General features: G+C 30.3%; 3 protein-coding genes across 6 annotated transcripts; 1 reads left to right on the forward strand and 2 right to left on the reverse strand.

The window, feature by feature from the left end:
* The first annotated feature begins 3,470 nt into the window (after positions 1-3,470).
* LOC114126721 (coiled-coil domain-containing protein 170) lies at positions 3,471-12,520 on the forward strand. Of its 3 annotated transcripts, none has more exons than XM_027990724.2 (15): positions 3,471-3,675; positions 5,528-5,626; positions 5,691-5,822; positions 5,922-6,215; positions 6,689-6,856; positions 7,079-7,223; positions 7,282-7,454; positions 7,515-7,715; positions 8,447-8,590; positions 8,671-8,745; positions 9,354-9,517; positions 10,436-10,544; positions 10,627-10,737; positions 10,819-10,944; positions 11,022-12,520. In XM_027990724.2, the coding sequence occupies exons 1-15, from the start codon at positions 3,616-3,618 to the stop codon at positions 11,274-11,276; spliced, it is 2,256 nt and encodes a 751-aa protein (XP_027846525.1). In that variant the 5' UTR covers positions 3,471-3,615; the 3' UTR covers positions 11,277-12,520. The 3 variants fall into 3 exon arrangements, with proteins under 3 accessions (XP_027846525.1, XP_027846527.1, XP_027846526.1); XM_027990725.2 differs by lacking the exon at positions 3,471-3,675 and adding an exon at positions 5,025-5,223; XM_027990726.2 differs by lacking the exon at positions 8,671-8,745 and having other exon boundaries at positions 3,473-3,675.
* A 2,243-nt stretch (positions 12,521-14,763) lies between these two features.
* On the reverse strand, positions 14,764-17,649 carry LOC126555882 (uncharacterized). The gene is made up of 2 exons (XM_050210824.1): positions 16,918-17,649; positions 14,764-14,912 (listed from the first exon to the last, which is right to left on the reverse strand). Exons 1-2 carry the CDS (start codon positions 17,135-17,137, stop codon positions 14,764-14,766), a joined length of 369 nt encoding a protein of 122 aa, XP_050066781.1. The 5' UTR covers positions 17,138-17,649.
* A 1,066-nt stretch (positions 17,650-18,715) lies between these two features.
* LOC126555881 (uncharacterized) lies at positions 18,716-21,178 on the reverse strand. 2 transcript variants are annotated; one of them, XM_050210823.1, is made up of 3 exons: positions 21,064-21,178; positions 19,401-19,586; positions 18,716-19,018 (listed from the first exon to the last, which is right to left on the reverse strand). In XM_050210823.1, the coding sequence occupies exons 1-3, from the start codon at positions 21,113-21,115 to the stop codon at positions 18,939-18,941; spliced, it is 318 nt and encodes a 105-aa protein (XP_050066780.1). In that variant the 5' UTR covers positions 21,116-21,178; the 3' UTR covers positions 18,716-18,938. The 2 variants fall into 2 exon arrangements, with proteins under 2 accessions (XP_050066780.1, XP_050066779.1); XM_050210822.1 differs by lacking the exon at positions 18,716-19,018 and adding an exon at positions 19,077-19,336.
* Between the last annotated feature and the right edge of the window lie 373 nt (positions 21,179-21,551).

Raw genomic sequence — 21,551 nt, forward strand, 5'->3', positions numbered from 1 at the left:
CCTATGCAGGTATTTTGAATATTTTTATTAGAACAATGTATATAATTTTGTTTTTAAGAATTTTAAATCAGTGAATATTTTTTTATTGGCATTTATAAAACAAAATCAAGAATTTTCCACGCCAGTAATAATCTCTTACAGAGTCAAAATATTTTAAAATTTTTTTTATGTTTTGAAAATGATAATATCAACATTTGGTGTAAATTTCAAGTATCTAAGATTATTTATTTTTGAATTACAACAAAATAACAAAAATCATTTGAGAAGACAATTATTTTACGGGTCAATACTTATGCGATATTGCAAAAATTTGAATTTTAGACGATCAAAAAAATTAATCTGACTTGAAGGTAGGTCAAAAACTTATAAATAACCTTGCATTAAAATTTCAAATTTTAGGTATGAATATTAAACATTTTATGAATTTATCACTATAAAATAAATAATTTTTTAATTTTCGTGATTTTAATAAAAAATTGTATATCTTTTTGTGAATTACGTTCAAATTCTTTTTTAATTACTGTTAATAACAACTTAAAAAGAATGTCGTAGTAATTTTTCAAAATTTTGATTGAGTTTTTGTTAAAAAAAAAAATTCATTGTAACATTAATACATCCATCACTCCATTTAGAATCTAAAATATAAAAAAAATAAAAAATAAAATAACAAAATTACAAATATTTATTATATTGGTACTTTCAAGTTAAAAAAATTTTGGGCCTTTAAATTTAATTTCCGGTAACATAAAATAGCTCTATCCACCCATGCATTAAATACAATACATTTAAAAATCTACAATACTGTGTGTACAATAAAATTACCATAAGATAATCTTATATGATTTATGACACTCACATTACGGTACTGTGAGGAAAATAGTTCATTATAGAGTGCTAGTTGATCTAAATGTAAGTTAAATTATTTTTCGTTGGTAGTTTAGGTTTGTATGAAATTCAAAATTATTATAGATAAAAGGTCTAAAACGTCAAAAACTTTGCGTATAATAATTTGTGCCCGGAAATCCTATATATCCCAGTAACTAGGTCTCCGAGAATTAAATACATCATTTTCATAATATTATTATAAACCTAATTTTAAACTTGGGAAAACTCGACGGGTAAGTTTGAAAACTATAGTGATGAGTACAGTTCGTAAATACACGATATACAATATACGTATTGTTATACACGTCGTGGTATTCATCGAGCGACAAGCCCGAAGCAGGTATAGGATGTAATAAAACATTATAATGTTATAGACCGGCAGACAACTTAGGAACACATTACATTGACAATAATATGCTTCCGTAACCATAGTTATATCATTGATGTTTGTTTTCCCTCTCGGTGCTTCGACTGCTTCGTGTAAATGCGTGATGTGTAAAAATTACATAATATACGCAGTAGGTATATAAAACCGCCGACGTATAAAGCACGTCTAAATTATAATTATTATCTCTAAGTTAATACTTATGAGTTAACGAGTCCATATAGATGCAGATTCGGAGAAAGGCCCCGAAGAATGGGCTCAAGGGATGAAGCACTACAATGTCAGTCATTAGATTATACCTTAAAGTATTTTCAAAGCCCCTGTATTATAGATCATTATCATATCGAATGCAAAAATGATCATAAACGTTTCGTTATACTTAAAAACGGATCCTGCAGATATTGAAATTTATATCACGCTTAGGCGCTTATCACGTGATCACGCGCAGCGGTCGCTACTGTGGCAAAATTTGCGTGATCACGGATGCGTATGGTTGTAGGAAACCAGGGCTCAAACATTTACGGGTAAATATATAGTAAGGAAAGCATTGAAAATCAAAACAAATAGTATTACGTATTATTCGTGTACCTTTACATAGTAGGTACATATATACCATAGACGTCTGTTTGATGACGTGTTTTATATCACCTACGAATATTGTTCTTTTGTTCGTCTATATACTCTATACTATAGCTCGCTCGAGAAAATCGTATACAATATAATACAGCAGATGAGTCGGTTGATATTTCCTGCTATTGTTCGCGATCACGAATATATTTATACTCTGCGGTTTGCCGTCGACTTGACAATTCTTATTCATATCACTGTTTTGCGTTCACTGTTGTTATTCACTATAATACACACTTATACGTTTTATACTCTTATCAGCTATCGTTTATTATTATATTATATGCACATAATAAATCCACAACAGCAACGTATAGTGTGGAGACATACTTATAGTTACATCTTAAATTCAGAGGTTTTCAAATTTTTCCCACTGCACACGGACTCACGAAGAATTTGATTCCGATTGAAGTACCTATAGTAACATTGAAATATTTTTCGTCGTGTTAACGCGTAGGTGTATTATCACCATTATGTGTACCACATAGATACATTGGAAAAGTACAATTTATTGTATTATGTAAACTATTTGTGAGAAATGTTGTACTCAATTGGCAATTACATATTTTGTTTGGATTTGTAAATACTCAAAAATTCAACAGTTTGTTACGCGTATTTTTAACGAAATCTTTGTAATTTTGGTTTTTGTTTGAAAAATGTGTTGTAGTTATTTATGAACCACTGTCGTTTTAAACGTTGTCTTCTGTAGTGTAAACCCGTTTTATGTTACTTAAACATCTCAAACAATACGCGCATATTCCTGTGTATTTGTATTTTGTATATTGTATTATTAGTTGCATATTCAAACAGTCTTATCGTATGTTGGGAATATTGTCGTAGATAATATTTCTAATATGTATCAATATGTATCAGGTAATATAATTAAGTGAAATAGAGAATCTGATAAATAAACATATATTAGTCGAGTACTGATAGACAGAAGTAAAATATATATTAATTATCATAGTACATAAATTATTTTAATGTTAATGTAGATGGATTTTTACGTGTACGCCTACCTATTGTAAAATGTATACCTATTTAATACTTGCATTCAGATATTCTTCAATTTTAGAAGTGAAACCTGAAATTTTCACAAGTCAAAATAACTATATTATAACAACCACATTGTATAACGTTATAACACTTATAACATATAATAATACAAGACAGACGATGGTGCGTTTATGATTATTTTATTTCACAGAATAACCATATAGGTAGTTTTGTTGTTATATGTATTTGGTAGGTTATCTCATAAATTGGAGCCGTGTAAAAGATAGTTTTATCAATTGTCGGTATCAGAGTTCGTATTATTTTTTGTAGATCATTTATATGATAAAAATGTTTTTTTTACCGGTGGGAGGGTCCGACTGGGCCGGGGGGCATTGCCGACTACGCGTTTATCCCTTTCCACGGGCAAATTCTTAACTACGGCACTAGAGTAAAGGCGTCACGAAGCGTGTCGGTGGCGGGGGGTCAACAATTCAACACCGTACGTCATTATAGCTTTTATTTTAGCGCGTGGCTCTTGCAACAAAGGAATCGATATATAGACGGGCGCCGACGGCCGCGACCACGTCCGCGTCTAATGCTCGCTAGTTTTTTATGCCGGTCGGTTCGGGTCGGTATAACATTTCGTGTGACGGGGTGCGCCGCCGTTGTGCACCCACCTACAAAATACAGTATTTATGATATAATCGAAAAGGCTCGTCGGAATGGCGCAACCGCTGAGTGACGAAGACTGGAGAGTTTTCGACATCCTTTGCGGCCAAAAAGTAAATGAGGACTATACATACGATTTATACGCGTGTCGTCATTTATACAGATAGCACTGCAGCGGCTGCTGTAGAAAGGGAAATTATTTTATTACACGGTCATGAAATAAGTATTGCAGGTTTTTTACACTGTCGTGTTTTTCTTTTTGTACTCTCGGAAAAAAACTTTTGGTAGAGTGACGAAGCGTCAGTAATTTTCAATTCTGTCGTTCTGGCAATAAATAAAAATAAATTAATCGAAAATTGTCTAGCGGGGTTTGGTGTCTAAAAACTGAAAATATAAATCGACTTAATTATAGCGAACCATAAAAACCTGTATTTCCACGCAATGCCGTCCGTTTAAATCCGTAAAACGGTGAAACACTGCACCCACGCATAAATGTACCATTAAAATATTTTGTCCAGCTATCTGTTTACCAACCACACCATTAGTACGCCATATAATATGATTTATTTTCAAAACACCACATTATTATAATGATATGGGTAAGATATATACGCGCGTATAAATATAGGTGTTGAGATAAAGGCATCGCACATAAATCGCGTTTATTAGGTGAGATTTTATATTGTTATATACCTATTTATACGTTATCGTATACGTATAATATGATAAAATGTATTATGGTTAAGTTGTACATCAGTATACATAGATCGACGCATGATGGTACGCTGTGACATTCGATTAAATTATGACAGTAAATACGTATATGGTAAATTGTTATATGCGTACTACGCGGCTGGTGTCGTGCTAAAAAAAATTAACATCATGTCACGATGATTGATTTTTTTTAAGTACGCCGAGGACACATTCGCGAAATGTATAAAGAGATACACACGCACAATAATGTGCACTGGCCCGAGGTGATCCACTGGGTACCAGGCAAGCAATAGCGCTGAATATTTGCAATGTTGTCTGTATATTCGAATAAATCATAAAACATTTACATATATCGTATACCTATTATGTATTATTGTCATAGTTATTGTTATTATTATTATTATTATTATTATACCTAATCGGTGACTTAATATTCATATACATCCTAATATTTATTAAAATTGTATTCGACGTAGAATTATTATTATATTATGTGTACAGGACAACATAATATCTATGTGCGGGCATATGTCTTTTACAATATTATTATTAAATGGTATCCTTTTAGAAACGGAGTTTTTTATGCACCAAAAATAAACTCCAAACTCACAGGTTTAACCTACTTAAGGACACGGTTCTATGTAAATGTTGCCATACAATATATCGTGTGACATGCAAATCGATAAATTCCATTCGTTCATGACACACGCACTATTGTTATACTGTACGCACTCGGCGCCGACGGTTTGATTTAGTATTCGGCTGGCCGACTAACATATCAGAAGTCGGTATATAACTGCAATGTATAATATTATAATTAGTGTTTGCCGTTTGAGGTTGTTTTCCATAAAATAAATAAAATAATAATGACAATAACGAAACTCTACCTAGTAAAAACCATTAACAAATAATTGAAGGTTCAATAGAGTTGGATAAACAAAAAACAGGTATTGCCATGGATGAAAAAAATTATACATACGATGTCTAATAATATTTTCTGGTATTCCTTAATAACGTTGTGATTTCGACGTCGACGCGTGAAAAGGGTTTAGTAACTAGAGTATATATAATGTGCGTGACTCCAGATAATATATTAGATCGAGTTTTACAATTTGTACGTGGTACCGGTGAAAAAAGTTCTGTTTTTCGCCCCGTAGAAAACCACTTTTTATTAACGTTATTTGCGCGTTAATACCAGATCATTTGGTATATTTTTATTATTTTTGTACTCACGTTATTCTGCTTTTGCAGATGGATTCTGAAGATACTATTAGTAATCACGAGATGATATCCACGTTGAAAAGCGAGTTGGCTGCATTGCAGTTCAAAAGAGATCGCCTTATGTCCGAGGTTAGTAACTGTTGTTCAGACAAATTTTGATAAAAAACTACAACTCGATTATCTCATTGTATAGCTGCAAGACACCAAAGGACAGCTTCGGAATAGAGACCAAAGGACAGTAGAGCTCGAAGCTGAGACGGAAATGTTGAAAGAACAGCAAGTTAGACAAAATTCAATCATCGCCAGCCTGAGAAATAGAATAAAGGTATATCTGTATACAAAATACTGTTATTATTATATATTTATATATTGATGTTTGTATAATGTATATATGTTATTTTTACATATTTAAAATTTATATTAGGAATTGGAAGATCAAGAGAGATCGTTGACTACGTCATTGGGAAGGGCAGATATGTCATCCGAATCTTTAGCTAGAGAAAATCGTCATCAGGCAGAAAAGTGTTCTGAATTGGAGCGGAAAATTGATTTATTGGAATTAAACTGTACTAAAGCTGAAAACGCGAGAGACTCGGCAAGAAGATCAATGTCAGAGTTTGTAAGTAGGACTTCGATGGCGTTAGGGTACGAGTCTTTGAATTCAGATTCTCCAGCCGCTGTTGATGTAGTCTTATCTAAAGCGTCGGAAATGCATCAGGTGAGTATCAGGAAAATAATTTATACTTAAGCGTACAAAATATAATCACTGGATAGTATTATTTATAAATATACAAATTAATATAGGTTTTATAAAATTAATGAAATTAAAATAATTATATATTATGTCTAATAATTTCAGTTAGTGTTTAGTTTGGTTTTGAACCATTTAGTATTAATGCTTAGGTTTGTAATTAGTTACTAATTTAATTAGTTTAGTATTTTTAAATATATTATAATTTTAAATTAATCAATTATGACACTGTATATGTATATATTATGTATATAGGTTGAAAAAAGTCTAAGCATATAGTTGCTTAAAAAATTTATATAATAAAAATATTATATTTTTACAACTTTTGGCCCTCGAAATTCTAAATGTTTAACTTTATTTTATTTACTGTAAATGGCGGTTTGCTCAATTGATTGAACACAATGTAATAATATTATTATTAATTATTATTATATCTGCAGGAATTAAATAGATTGCGTCGTAAAAATATTTCCGCCAGTGAAAATTTAACCTCGATAGAAGTAGAATTGAGGAACTGTAGAGAGCAATTAGAAAGAGCCTTGGCTGATAAAGAAAATCTTCAAAGACAGGCTGCTGGTCATATTCTTGAAATAGATAAGTTAAAACAAGTATGATAATATTTATTAGTACATTCTCCAATTTATATGTTAAATATTTAATTTGTTTTTTTTTAATGTATATTGTTTATTATTGTAATCACACAATTTTATATAAATGTTGTACCTATTAATATGATGCATACATGTGATGGCGGTTGAAAGGAAATAAACAAAATTAATAATAATAAATTATTTAATGTGTTCATTATAAAAAAAAATATTTAATTAAAGGAGAAAGAACATTTGGAAATGCAACAAAGAGTAATGGAACGTGATTTATCTGAACTCAGAGATAAACTAATGGCAACCAACAGGAGTTTGGGTGTTGCGTCTAGCAATATTGCCAGTCAGGAGGCTACTATATTCACTCTTCGAAGTAAATTAAGTCATAGTTTCAATTGAAAGTAACCAATTAAATTATTTGTACATTATAGATGACTTACGTGGACACGACGAGAGATGTCAAAAAATGCAGGTTGACATGCAACACTTTTTGGAGTCATTGGCTGTATGTCTGACGTCGGCGGATGGATACGTTCAGTCGACAGAGAGTGGTGTCAAAGATGCAGTGAAGAGGCTAGTCAACGACTTGGCTACTAAGAGCACAGTAAATCGATGGCGACCCTGGGGTCAGGATCGTTGAAAATCGTTTTTGTAAAATGCTTAGTTGCACGGGGAATCCAAGGACAGGATAATCAGTTTGACCGACCGGGTCGAACGGCTGCAGATCGATCAGGACAGATTGGCGTCGGAAAACCGAGTATTGACGGACGAAAAACGCAACTTGGAGACTCGATTAAACCACGCCGAAAGCGAACTTAATGTGTGTGAAATGACTAAAGAACATTTACGTAATGACAAGACAATTGTGAGTATGCAGCCCGTAACATTTTTTTTGAAAATGATTTCTACATTGAAAAATTAATACATTATAAAGATTGATTTGATTTTTAAAGCATGAAATCGAACGGAGAACATGAAATTAAAATAATATAGCTGTTGATTTTAGTAGTATGATTTTCTTATATTAAAAAAAAATTCATTAGCAACACATGACAAGTAGGTTAGTCTTACCTACTATTTTTTTTTAAAATTTTTTTCTGTAACCCGCAATATTTCGGTTTTTATGAACTAACGAAATTCACACGTAAATTACCCTATACCACCATATATGGGTTGGAAGGATAAGTTTAAAACACTCTACGGTCCCTACGAGTTTTTAAATAATCTATGTTAATATAACATACTACTTTTATTGAAATCGGTCTTGTAGTTTCTGAGATTTGCGAGTTAAGACATACAATATTTATGTTTTATAATGTTCGTATAGATATTATGTATACTGTATAATTTTTATGATTAACTGAGTTTAATTAATATGACTCACTGTTTCCAATTAGGTCGGAATAGATATCAAAATATATAAACTGAAGAACCGTGACTAATATTAAAATGTATATTTAGTGGGAATGGGCCCGGGTACTTCATGACTGGTGATTTAAATGAATTGAACGGAGACACTAAATGTTGGCATTTTTATTTTTATTTTTTTTTGGTTTTTGATTGAACAAACGAATTTCAAAATATGTTTCGCCGTAGTTCGTTACATTCCTCGACAAACTGTCAAGAGCCATGCACATGGACCAGATAGCAAAAGACGTTGGCGTTGACTTACACACGGAATCGTTGCTGCTACGTGCCGAACAGCTTGCCAAATTGGAATACGATAAAAACATCGACAAGGTAAGACCATTGCTGTTTTTACTAAAAATTCGTCATCGCCGCCGATCATTTGATATTTTTCTTCTTTTCCGTGGTGATAGTTACTGCTCGGTTATCCTTATACGTCGTCGTCGTTATCCAGACATCGTTTATATTGCGATTTTCCTTACAGAGAAGTATAATATTTGAACCGTCATTTTATCTTTATAACAATATTGTATTTTATACTTTGGTATTTGTTAATTGCCGTTCACATTTTTACTATTGTAGTCTTGGCGATTATATTGTATTTGTAAGACTTTGATGAATAAAAGTAACCGCAATATTATGTAAGTTTAGATTTATTACTGTAATACGTTTTGAAACGTACGTAAAAATATATTTATATATTATATTATTCGTAGCTATCAGCGCTTTGAAATCTTTATCGCTGAGTACCTTTTCGCATATTTTATAACCATTTCGTCTCATAATATATACGTATAGTACTATATTGTTGTATACCGTCCTATATAATAATAATTATTTAATCTTCACCGTAACATTAGGGTAATATAAGCTCAGGATATTGTACAAGTCTTATTTATATTATGTAATATTATTGTAGAACAATACGCGTAAACATATTTTATCGTCAATATTTTAAAGATCAATATTATTTTATATCACTTAATATTATATTGTATCTATTTGCTTTATTACTCGATATTCATTAATATGTTTTACACTTTAAACTACAAACGATTTCGTCGTTTAAACGTTTTTGTTTTTTTTTTTTGTTTAGAGTGCTTTAGTTTATCAACTGCAAAGACGCGTACGCACGCTAAGGGACCAGCTGCAAAGACGTGATCTCCATCTCGATTTGTTACGTAAGAAAATCAGTGTTCAAGATGAGAGTACAAAAATACGCTCACTCTTAGAAACAGAAAGAGATGAAGCTAACATACGGTACCATCACCTTCACTTAAACATATAGCAATACATAATAATTCACAATTTATAGTATTTGAAGGGTTTGACAGTATTGCTCATTAAAATTGTTAGATCTTCCAGATAGTATTGAATAAAAATGTCTTCAACTAAAATATAAAAATCAAAATATTCAACGGATAGGACAAAAATTCAAATTAACAACAAATTAAAATGGCCAATTCAAAAAAAAAAAACTCATAATAATATTATTTTTATTAATATACTAAATAAAAATGAATATAGATACGTTTAGATGAGGCTTATAAACTTGGAAATTATTGAACAAAAATTTTTTTGCACATATTCTCTTTAAGATTAAGAGAGGTGTATAGCTTCGTTTTTCAACTTATATAGGTGGCACACTCATAAATTCTGTTTTAGTTCACAAATATCGTAACAATTTTTTGCACATATTAACATTGTTTACCAGGTAGAGCCTAGTTATATAGCTAGTAGATTGTAAATAATTATGAAAGTAATTATATTACATTACTTATTCAAGTTTAAAATATATTGTACTTAAAAACAAATCTAATTTTTTAATGATTGAGACTCGTGTGCTCCAATAACAAATTTAATTATAAATTATAATAAAGTATATTATAGTAAATAATTATATTACATTTAATTAATTAAAAAATATAAATATATTATAATTATACTAATCACGCTCAAATAATCTAATTACCATTATTTATTTTGTTTTAAGCAGTCTTGGAAACTTGTTTTTTTATTTTTATTTTGACCTATCCGTTTATTTCATTACCTTTGGGATTGTTACCCATTGGATATTTTAGTTGTAGATACTTTTTTGAATTAGATGTCTTACAGGTATAGGTACTTTGGGTACATTTATAATTGAATAATTAAATCTTTTGCATACGTGTTGCGTAGGGCTAAAAAGTTACAAAAGCAATTGGACAAAGCACAATTACAGTTGACCGAATGCAGAGCGCAGATTCGAGACTTGAAACTACAACTATCCGATGCTGGAGATTGTAAGGTTAGTATAACACAATGCTACGAGTTGTGTATCATAAGATTAAATTAAATTTAAAATGTGTACACGTGTACACGTTTAATAGTTGACTTCGTTGGAAAGAGCGAAGAAAATCGATGATCTCGAGAAACGTCTCGTCGAATCGGAGATGTTGCGGATGCGGTTTTCACGAAAAGTTACTGTGCTCAAAGAACAAGTATGATCGATTTCTAATTTGAAGTTGCATTTAGCCAACGGAATTTTTTGTAAACATAAAACGCCTCGTTTTGCTTTCTAGTTGAAATCGACTTCCGATTGTCATAACCAAGACAAAACTCTAAACGAGCACACGATGCGAGTGTTACAGGACGACCTATCGTCGATTAAATTCCAATTGAGCGAAGTGAAGCGTCGAGAATGTTCCGTAAGTCAACGTTTAATTTTCTCGCGAGCAAACACGTATCATTATTATATATTTATATTGTGTTTCTGTTCGTAAAGCTCGAAGATCTCCGACGGACGGTGATAAGCTTGCTGGCGCTGGACTCGTCATGTACCGATTACGAGATCACGTCGAAAATAACCAAATTGGTGGCCGCTCACCGAGAGTTTTCCATCCTGTCAAAGAGATACGACGACCCATTGCCATCTTATGTTCACCTGCCACCGCCCTCTGAGTCGTCAGACCCGTTGACAGTTGACGACTTTGAGATCCTGAACAACTCGTACAACAAACGTCCACCGAGGAAGACTTGATCGACGACTTCGACGCCTCACCCGGTTCAAATATTTTAGTCTTCAATGAGTGGATTTTATCTTGAAGTTCTCCTCACACCTATTCGACATGTGCATGATAAAATAATATATTCGCGTTAATGTATAATATATATGCAGGGAAAGACGTGCGAACAATCATAAAATCATAATAAATAATATATTATATTCGGTTAAATTGTTCGCTAATACGTATCCAAAACAATGTTGTGGGTAAATTTTTCACACATTTTTTGACTTAAAACAATATTTTACCTATTTTATCCATATTTTTAACGTCTTCTATGAAATGATAGAATATAGGCATAGATTTATATTTTTAAATCAACCCGTGCTAAAACTTTATTGGATGTTTTGAATTTTCCACCATTCTGTATAATCATACACTTTGACATTATGCATAATATTTTTGATCTACAGCCGAGAATAGGATTACTATTTATAATTTATATTATTTAATTTTTATTAGAGCAGCCTTTAATACATCCGCAACCGTTCTACATGAGTTATTTGTGTGAATTTGTTCGAATCATCTTTTCGATTAATGTTTATCGTGCGTTGTGCAAGTATAAAAATATTTTATAGCTACATAGGTATTTAAATATTATGTAAATAGCGTTTAAAAATTAAAAATATTTAAATAAATGTGTCATATGAATTTCGGATTCCTGTTATCGATATAACGAAGTGTTTTCAGTGTAGATTTAATTTTTGCTAGACAAATAAAGATGAATTTTACGAGAGGTCTATAGGTACACGTAAATTTTAGTTTATTGTCAATTTAATACGCTAGTTTTGGAATTATTTTATACTTCATTGTTACGAGTTAACGACACTTGATAAAGTAGATTCTGAGCTATTAAAAGGCGGACGTTTAAAAATGTAATTTATAATAATGTAATATATTTTATCGCTTTTATTGTGTCATACTAATATAGGTACTGTGATACATCAAAGCAGATCGTTTGTTTGTGTTCAATCTCTAAATCATTAATTTAATATTTATAAATTTTAATGCATATCGTTGAAACTATGTGTTCATACTTTAAAGTTTATGCTATAATAATATATACAATAAATAAATTGTTAAAATATATCTATAAAGATTGGTATTAACTGTTTTGTTTTATAATGTAAGTACACTGTTATGACTTATTATTATTATTTTTGTAAATATATTTTTGCCTGACGTCCATTAATAATTAACTCATTTATTTCTGTGGTGATACCATTGGTTGGTTTTTATTAGCATAGTTTGTTATAAAATAAGATAAGAGTAGTAAGATCATTGAATATTGTGGGATAAACCTCAACTAGTGGTGGTGGCGAAAATGGTAGCTATAGTACTGGTGCAGGTTATTAGTGGTATTTGATGCTGGTGATGATCGTGTGGTGTTTATTAGACGTCCTGCACGTACGACATCCTCCAGTAGGCTTTCGACTTTGGGGGCTTGTGGTGGGCATCTTGTAACCTGGACTGAGTGCACTGAATCGAAGTCAATGAGGGTTCGTACGCGTAGTCAACCTTGGTAGATCTACCGGGGTTTGGTGACGATTTTGTGATCCCGTGATCATGGTAGGTATCTCCAAACTTTTCAAAATCTCAATAGTTTTTTTTCAAAAATAGTGGTAAATACCCAAAAAACTTATTGAAACAGTAAATATGCTAATAAAATCTATAGGTAAGCTGAATTTTCAAGCTAGAAACTTACAATGTTTAATATTTTATAATACAAAATTTTTTCTTGTTAAATTTCACAATTATAATTAATGAACTATAATTTTTAGAACTTTCTAATTGTTATGCCTGTAATGTAATTCAAACATTAAAAAAATAGCATCTTAAAATTTATTTAGAAATAAAAAATGGTTTTACAGACAGAACATTATTTATATATATTTTTTTTTTTTTATTTTTTTTATTAAGATTAGATAAGATGTTCCCTAGCCTTGGCTATCTACATCAATTCTATTGATATTTACAATGGTACATTTTTAACGATTTGAACATGATTACTAATTTATATAAATTTAAATAATAAAATGAGTTTACTAACTAGTATATTATGTACATTAGTGATCGTTAACGTTAGAGATAGTTACGCCGAGACGTAACTGACTATATTAGTAACAGGTAACTGATATAATTATATTAACAATATAAAGGTATTAACAGATATAATATATATACAAGTCGTAAAACTTAATATTAGACGCTACAAGTAACAACCAGCTACTGTGTATTGTGAGGAGTTTTTAAACCAGAAGGTCAAGCGGACGTCCACGTTTTAATCTACGTTGAGGTGGATGTACGTGGAGTTTATAGTAAAGTGAGTCAGAAGAGTTGAGCAGTGAGGTATGGAAGTTTTTTGATGAGGTTTTTATATGGTCTATGATTTCCTGGATTATTATTTATATTATACAATAATATATAATGGTTCACAGCAATACAATTTGGCTGTAAATATATACGATGTGTGAAATACATCATTATGTGTTTAATTTGTTATATATTACAATATATAAATAAAAGTTACAATTTATAAGAATAATTTTAAAGTTTAATTAAGATACTGAACTAAGTTAATTTAGTTATATTTATTATAATTTTACTTTATTTAATGCATTTATTATGCTTTTAGTTGATCAGAGTGTAACCAGTGAAAATTCTAAATTACTGAGCAATGTTGAAGTAAAAGAAAAAACAGGTAATTTATTTATTATTCGTGTGAACTAATAAATTGGATTTTTATATTATATAATTATTTTAATTATACGTTTATACACAATTATATATTATTTAGGGTATTTTATACTATATAGGTACTACGTACTAATGCTAGCAATTAGTTTTTGTTTCAACTATTTCGATAAAATCATAAAATTGCTGTATGAATTTATGTTTATTTTACAAAAATCTGTATCTAATATAAAAATATTTTATAATAAATTAAAATATTTATATTTTAATTCCACGGCATTCTTTTAAAAAAGCCCTGTAAAAATTATCAACAACAGCTTCATGACACCAAGGGCGCCGCCACTGGCTCCCGAGGGTGACTCCTCGCCCACCGGTGAAGGTGATGACGGAGCAGGAGTAGGCGAGAAACCGTAAATAGTTCCACAGCTAGCTGGGGGAGAAGAATAGGCCCAGGGAGTAATCGGCAAGCCAACAACACCTGCTAGTCAAGCAACCTGCGCCTGCTTCGGATCCGGAGGCCGCCAGCAGTGGTCCGTCGAACCCGACACCGACGGAAACGATGGAGGTGGACGGACCAGCGCCCAAGAGTTTAAAACTCGATAATCTTGTACCGTCAACCAGCCAGGAGCAGCCCCGCCAAAACGCGGACTCGTGCGACACGATCGAATCGCCGGCCAAAGCCCCAAGGCTAGGCGGGACAGGAAGAGATGTCGCTTTGGACGAGTATCGGCCGCCGGCGATCGGTCTTTCTTGCCTTGACCGTCAAGGTTAGGTTAGTTCTGCTATATCGTTTCTTTCGCACGTCCCGACGTCATCGCACTTTACGCAAACACCATTTTCGTTGGTCACCATTGTCGCACTTTTACTCTTGTTCGTCATTACATACCTAGTACCAGACGGGCATGGACCAATTGCGCCTAAAACAAAATTTTTATACTAGGGTCAATATACCAATTGCGCTGCATATATTTTACGGTTAGTGTACCAATTGCGCTCTTTTTATTTTACGGTCAATATAGTATATACCAATTGCGCTTGAATTTAAATTATATTATTCTAAATTGCCATGCTCAAATTATTATTATTGTTAAAACATGCAAAATACAAATATTATGATTACCATAAACTCAAAATCTTATTACTTTATGTCTTATGTTTTAATATATTTTTTAACAGTGTATTATTATATATATTAATATAGGGAATTTTATGAAACGTTATTATTATTACGCACATATTTTGATTACGGAAGTACGCATTTGAGTGATGGACGAAAACAAGTTTTCATTATCATCGGATATATTTTATCAGCCTAATTGTTTCGTTGCACACAATATACTGTAGATAGAAGAACACATTGATGATACCCATTATAAATATAAATCATATTGATAGATACCCAATACTTATGTCTTGTTAATCATCGTTTAGTATACGTTTTAGTTGTTTGACGTTACAATATGGATCGTTTTACAAAAGCTTTTAGTGAAAAAGTTAAACCGTTATTAGTTCTTGAAGAGTTTAAGTTCCGAAAATGTACTATTTCAAAAAATGGAATAAAATAGAGATGTACAATTAAATCGTGTACTTCGAATTTTTTATGTGATGTGAGTGAAACGGTGCTTTTAAAATCGAATTTTGATCATAACCATCACGAAGCAAGTTCAACTATTAATAGACAAATTGTTGCTAATTCATTAAAAAGAAAAGCAACAGACCAAGTTACAACACGACCACTAAAACTAATTCGGAATGAAGTGCAATCAAGTGCGTTAGATTTAACATAAAACGATGTGCATTCTATACGACGAAGCGTTTATCGTACTCGTAGAAAAACGCTACCACCTATACCAAAAAATGTAACTGAAGTGCATACAGCTTTAAATAATTTGGATACAAATACATACAAGGGTGAGAATTTATTGCTTATAAACGACAATATGTTGAATATAATATGTTTTTCCACCAAATCAAACTTAGAATTTTTATGTAGTTGTGACAAAATATTTGTCGATGGAACATTTGAATTTTGTTCTAAATATTTTTACCAACTTTTTACAATACATGGTTCAAAAAATACCATCTAATATAGAAGTATAAAAACATGATAAATAATAACAGCGTGGAGAATAAAAATAAGATATAAAATAAATGAACAAATAAAAACATTTCTAACTTCCCATAATATGGTAAACTTTTTGTAAGTTAATTTAAATGGTATAACACTTTTAATTTATTGTACTTAGTTGAGTAATGTTGACCCCACAAAGCTATGTTTACCCAGACAAATTCTTATTATTTTATTTTGTTGTAACTGAAATGGTTTGATTACATTTTCAAGTGTGCTACCCCAGATCCTAATGTCTTATTGGAACACTGCCTGATAAAAAGACACAATTCTCATGCGGTATTGTGGTAAAATGAAATGCAGTTTATAAAAATTATGAACTGATATGCGCGGGCGATTTATTAAATAATTTATACGTAGAGTTAACCTCAAATGATTATTGAAAGTAACATCCATGGTTGAAGTATATTGTATATTTCACCATGGTAACACCTAAATATCTAATAGGTATACTTTGTATTCTTAGAATTGTATGACTAATATTTAAGTTATTACATATATTTTCATCGTTTTCAAAAAAGAAAATTGTTAATTCGTTTAAAGGAATATTTGCGCTATTAATAATGAAAGTCAAATAAAAAGTCTTAAATATTCAGTGACAATTGCATGTGTGTAAGTAAATGTTTAACTTTATTTAGTTCATATATTGTTTTAGCATGAACAGATTTCCATGTCTTGAATGAAGATAGACGACACATTGTATCATCTGCAGGGTATGTTCCCTGTGAACTTGCCTAACCAAATTATAGACTTTTGTTTATTATTTCATAATTAGGTAAAATGTATAATACTACATATGCATTTTTTGTAGCTCCAGTCGGACGCTAGCCACACTTTGACCACGTCCTGCGCATTGACGCACAGCAAGTTCAAGTCAACGTCGACGTGCGCGCGATACTCCCGGGCCATCGTGGCCTTCCAGGACGCGTTGCCGTCCTTTTGATCGATCGTCATCAGCGTCCTCCTGGACGACTGTATCGTGTCCAACAAGTGCTTGTACGCCGCTTCCAGCATCTTTGGTCATGGCCCATAGACTCACCGCACACGGCAAACTTGTGTAAATAATGAACCACGTCCGAGGACCAGTCTAATTTTTAAACTCTGACCTTTGAAATTAATACCATCAAAAGCCATTGCTTGAGTAGTTTCGTCAATAGATCTAAACTATATTTGAATAGCATTTACATTTTTGTTCAATTTTATAGTAACATTAAATACAACACATGTTCTGTGCTTTATACAATTGATTTTTCACGTGTTTTTTTTTGTGCTTTACATAAAAACCTTAAAAAATTAACTTTTTAACAAATTAACGGTTACCGTTTTATTTTCCAATACCACTATTCTATAATGCATTTCCTCCATTTCTCTTTCCATTTTTCCTAGTCTTTCAATTGCCTCATTTCTTTCGTTTATTAAAATATACCTTTCTCTTTCCAATGCTCCTATTCTATTTTCCGTATTTAACTGGAATATAAAAAAGAATATATTACTAGAGCATACATTACCATCGTACGGCATGGTAGTATATAGTACCAGAGCTTAAAACTATAAAAAAAGTCTGTTCAGAATAAGAATCGACCGTCCAAAACTTGTCTCGTACGCGCACGTCTGTACTGAGTACTCAGCTGTTGCTACGGTAAGCGCTGTACCGGTCATCGCCGAGCTTCAACGTCAATGGAATCAAATTTACTAAATTATTTCATATGTTTAATTGCTTCTGTAAATTAAAACAAACCCAAATTAGCAGATTATTGTATTGTAACTTATAAAACAGATCAAATTTGTAATTCAAGATGAATAAGAGCTTACCAAATATAATAGAACATATTGATAATGTATAAAACACTTTCTTTATTTTTAAACCTTTGTAGCTATATTTTTCAAGTATACTATCTTTGAAAATATATCTCATTATTGAACGTGTGGTGCTAGGCAAAGAATTACGAGAGAACTGTATAAGCTCTGAAATCTATAGACACATAAAATTATATTGAAAATCAAACTTTATACATACTTAATAATTTTTGAAAATGGTGTATGCAGATAGAATTATTAGGATTATTCAAATTATAGTGTTTAAAATGTGACTATAAATTACCATTTTCGTTTTGAAGTAAGTATTTAAAAGATTTTTTCAAATGCATCCAATTGTTCTTCAGTTTCAAGAGGTAAATTTAAAAATTAATTTTGTAATTTATCAATTTTATCCATGAATTGTCTATCTATATTCTACACAACCATCTTGTTTTAGAAGTATATTTTCTAAGTTACTAACTTTGTCATTCAAGTATTGTAAGTCATTCTTTAAAATACAAGTAGTACGATTAATTTTTTGTAATAATTCTGAAACAAATATAAATAATATTACAATAAAACACAATAAATATTTTCCAAAAAAACTAAATTACCAACTTGTGAATTAGATGATGTAGTTAATAGACTGGATTTATATCAGCTGATGAATTTATCAGGGATGGTTGAACATCACTTGGTTCAACTGTGAGCACTTTAAAGTTTAAATGGTGAAGATTATGTATGTATTAAATCCAGATATGGTTCATTTATCTTTTTTGATATGATCCCTTGTTTTTTCAAAAAAAAAAAAAAAAATATATGGATATATATTAAAAGAAAAGAATTACTATATTATTAGTTTCCAAAAAAATATAATTAGAATATATTCTGTAAATGATTAAAAAATTAACTTGTTTACTATTAGTTTTTAACATTTTCACTCCTAATATACTAGGACTTAAATAACAGTGGCACTTATCATTATTATTGAAGTTAAGAACTTTTTTAACATCTGAAGTTATATCAGGACAAGTGGACAACTATAAGTTATATTTTCTTTGTTTTTTAACATAACATTTTCAGTTGACTCTGGTGTTCCTATAAATTCATAAGAAAATATAACTAATAAATACAGTAGTAGAAATATAAACAAGTAAATGTATTGATATTCAGATAATTTAGATGTATTTATTCAATGATCTATTCAACAAAGAAGTTTTTATATAATCAAGTTATTAGACACAAATATAAAAACACTAATTCAGGCATATTAATTTTCTTAAAGTGTGAAATAATAAATACAGTTAATTTGTATAAACCTACTATCAACTATAAAAGCATTAGGATTGTAATTTGGATCTTTATCACTATCGTAATTGTTAGTTTCACTGTTGTCACTTTCAACATTTTTACTACCTAAAACAAAAAAATAGAAAACTAGAAAAATGTATACATTAAATTAAAACAATATATAACTTACCTGAATTATCAAGGGCTGCAGGACTCCACATTCCACGAGTAACTGAAGTTTGTTTTTGCTTTGGCAATATCTTTTTACCTTTTCTTGATTTCATATTAGATTCAACTTGGGAAGAAGAATCATTTGTAGATAAATCTGAAGTATGTTCAGATTTTTTGGCTTTTGCTCTAGCTGAAATATAATTGCCTAAAAAATTACAATATAATAATATAATATAATATCGTTTATATTAAATATTTAAATCATAGTAAAAAAATCATAATACCTAAATAATCTTTGTACCTCTAATAATATAAAACCATATTTTTCATAATAATAATTAATAATCGTCTACATTAAATATTTAAATTATAGTAAAAATCATAATAAATATAAATAATCGTTATACCAAAAAATCCAAAAATATATAGTTAGGTATGTCATACATGTAAACTAAAATGATATGATATAATTTGTAAATATTTTAAGTCTTGTATTACTCCATTGACTATTGGTGTACCTATTTATAGCATCCTGTAACACTGTCATTTTTTTTTTTTATTTCGAATTTTGAAACTGGCGGAGTTTACATTAGACCTTTTAATACCTCTTTATCTTGACCGAAATTCTGGCGAAGTTTACAATCGCCCGCTAGAATACCTGGCTCTCACCTAGGAGGCTCGGGTTCAATTCCTGGTACCGGAATAATTTTTTGCCATTTTTATAATAATTATGCTTTATGTATATAATATAAAATTACCCGTTGACAATAATTATTATCCATTAAACAACTTGTTAACTTTATGGTTAATCAGCATGTACTGCTTATTTAAAAATATTTGGTTAGATGTTCAGCGTAAATAAAAAATAACTTCACCTCAATAATAAATAATTTACTTATCGTAGACTATCTAGATTCTAGGTACTTAAATATGATGCATTGTTTTGTTTTTAATGCTTATACTGCATGCAGTTATAGATATAAAATGGTAGCTCAAAACTTACTGAGTTTTAAATTTATATAATTTATTTACGTAAACGTGTGTGATATGTTTGTGTATATTACCTATATATAGTAGACAAGTATAATACACTCAAAATGAGTTATTGAAAAAAAATTAATTTCATTATTAATTATTATTAACCTACTGATTGTTATCCACCGGCACGTTTTAGTTAAAATTACTAATTGAAGATAAAATAACAATATAAGTACTCGTACTAACATTTGATCAGAATGTGATTTATCAATACAATTTTAAATGAATACTTACTTATAATGTTCCCTGACTACAGTCTACAATACGAAATAATTTAAAGCTTAATTTTTAAACAATTAGTTACGATTGCACAAGTTGTAATTATTAAATAATTATTAGTGTGCACAACTGCAGAATAATATAATAGTATGTTTAAATGGTAATAGTTAAAACCTATATAAGGTATAGACTTTGTACACAGAAAAGACTATTTGCATGAAAAATAGGCCACAGAGATAAAATATGACTAATCATCACATTCTATGCGAGAATCGAATTCCAAACATAAAATGTTACTATATGAAATAATTTAATTAATAATCATATGCATAATGTAAAAATTATGTGTAATTGACTTGTTTTTTAATTCATTATTTTAAATTTCTATTTTTATTATAATAAATTAAAAAGAAAACTATACTTACCACAGTTAGAACTTGATTCACGAATTAAAACTACTAAATTCCACGTATACATATTTTATAGAATAGCATGTCCCGATCACATTCAAATTATAATATACTGGTTGATTTTTTTTATCGAACAAGACATCATTTCAAAATCTATCAACACTTGTAAAAATATTTGTTTTTTACATAATTTTCAGTCGAAATAAAACAAAATTTAAAAAAAATATATATATTATACATTTTTAAGTGTTTTACGTTTTTGAAAAACAACATACATTTTTAAATTCATATTCTGAATCAGTTTATTTTTTGGCGAAATATTATGCATACAAATCTAAATTCGAATGTTCGGATTAATATTTATTGCTGTTATAGTATTAAAAGTTTAATTGAGAGGAGTACCTAATATTTGGCGGGCTATCCCGGTACCATTTCACGCTACACAAATTAAACTTTAAATAGTTATAAATTATAATTTATAACTCATAAACATTTTGTTCGAA

This window comes from Aphis gossypii, chromosome 1 (genome assembly GCF_020184175.1).
Source record: "Aphis gossypii isolate Hap1 chromosome 1, ASM2018417v2, whole genome shotgun sequence".
Lineage (NCBI taxonomy): Eukaryota > Metazoa > Arthropoda > Insecta > Hemiptera > Aphididae > Aphis > Aphis gossypii.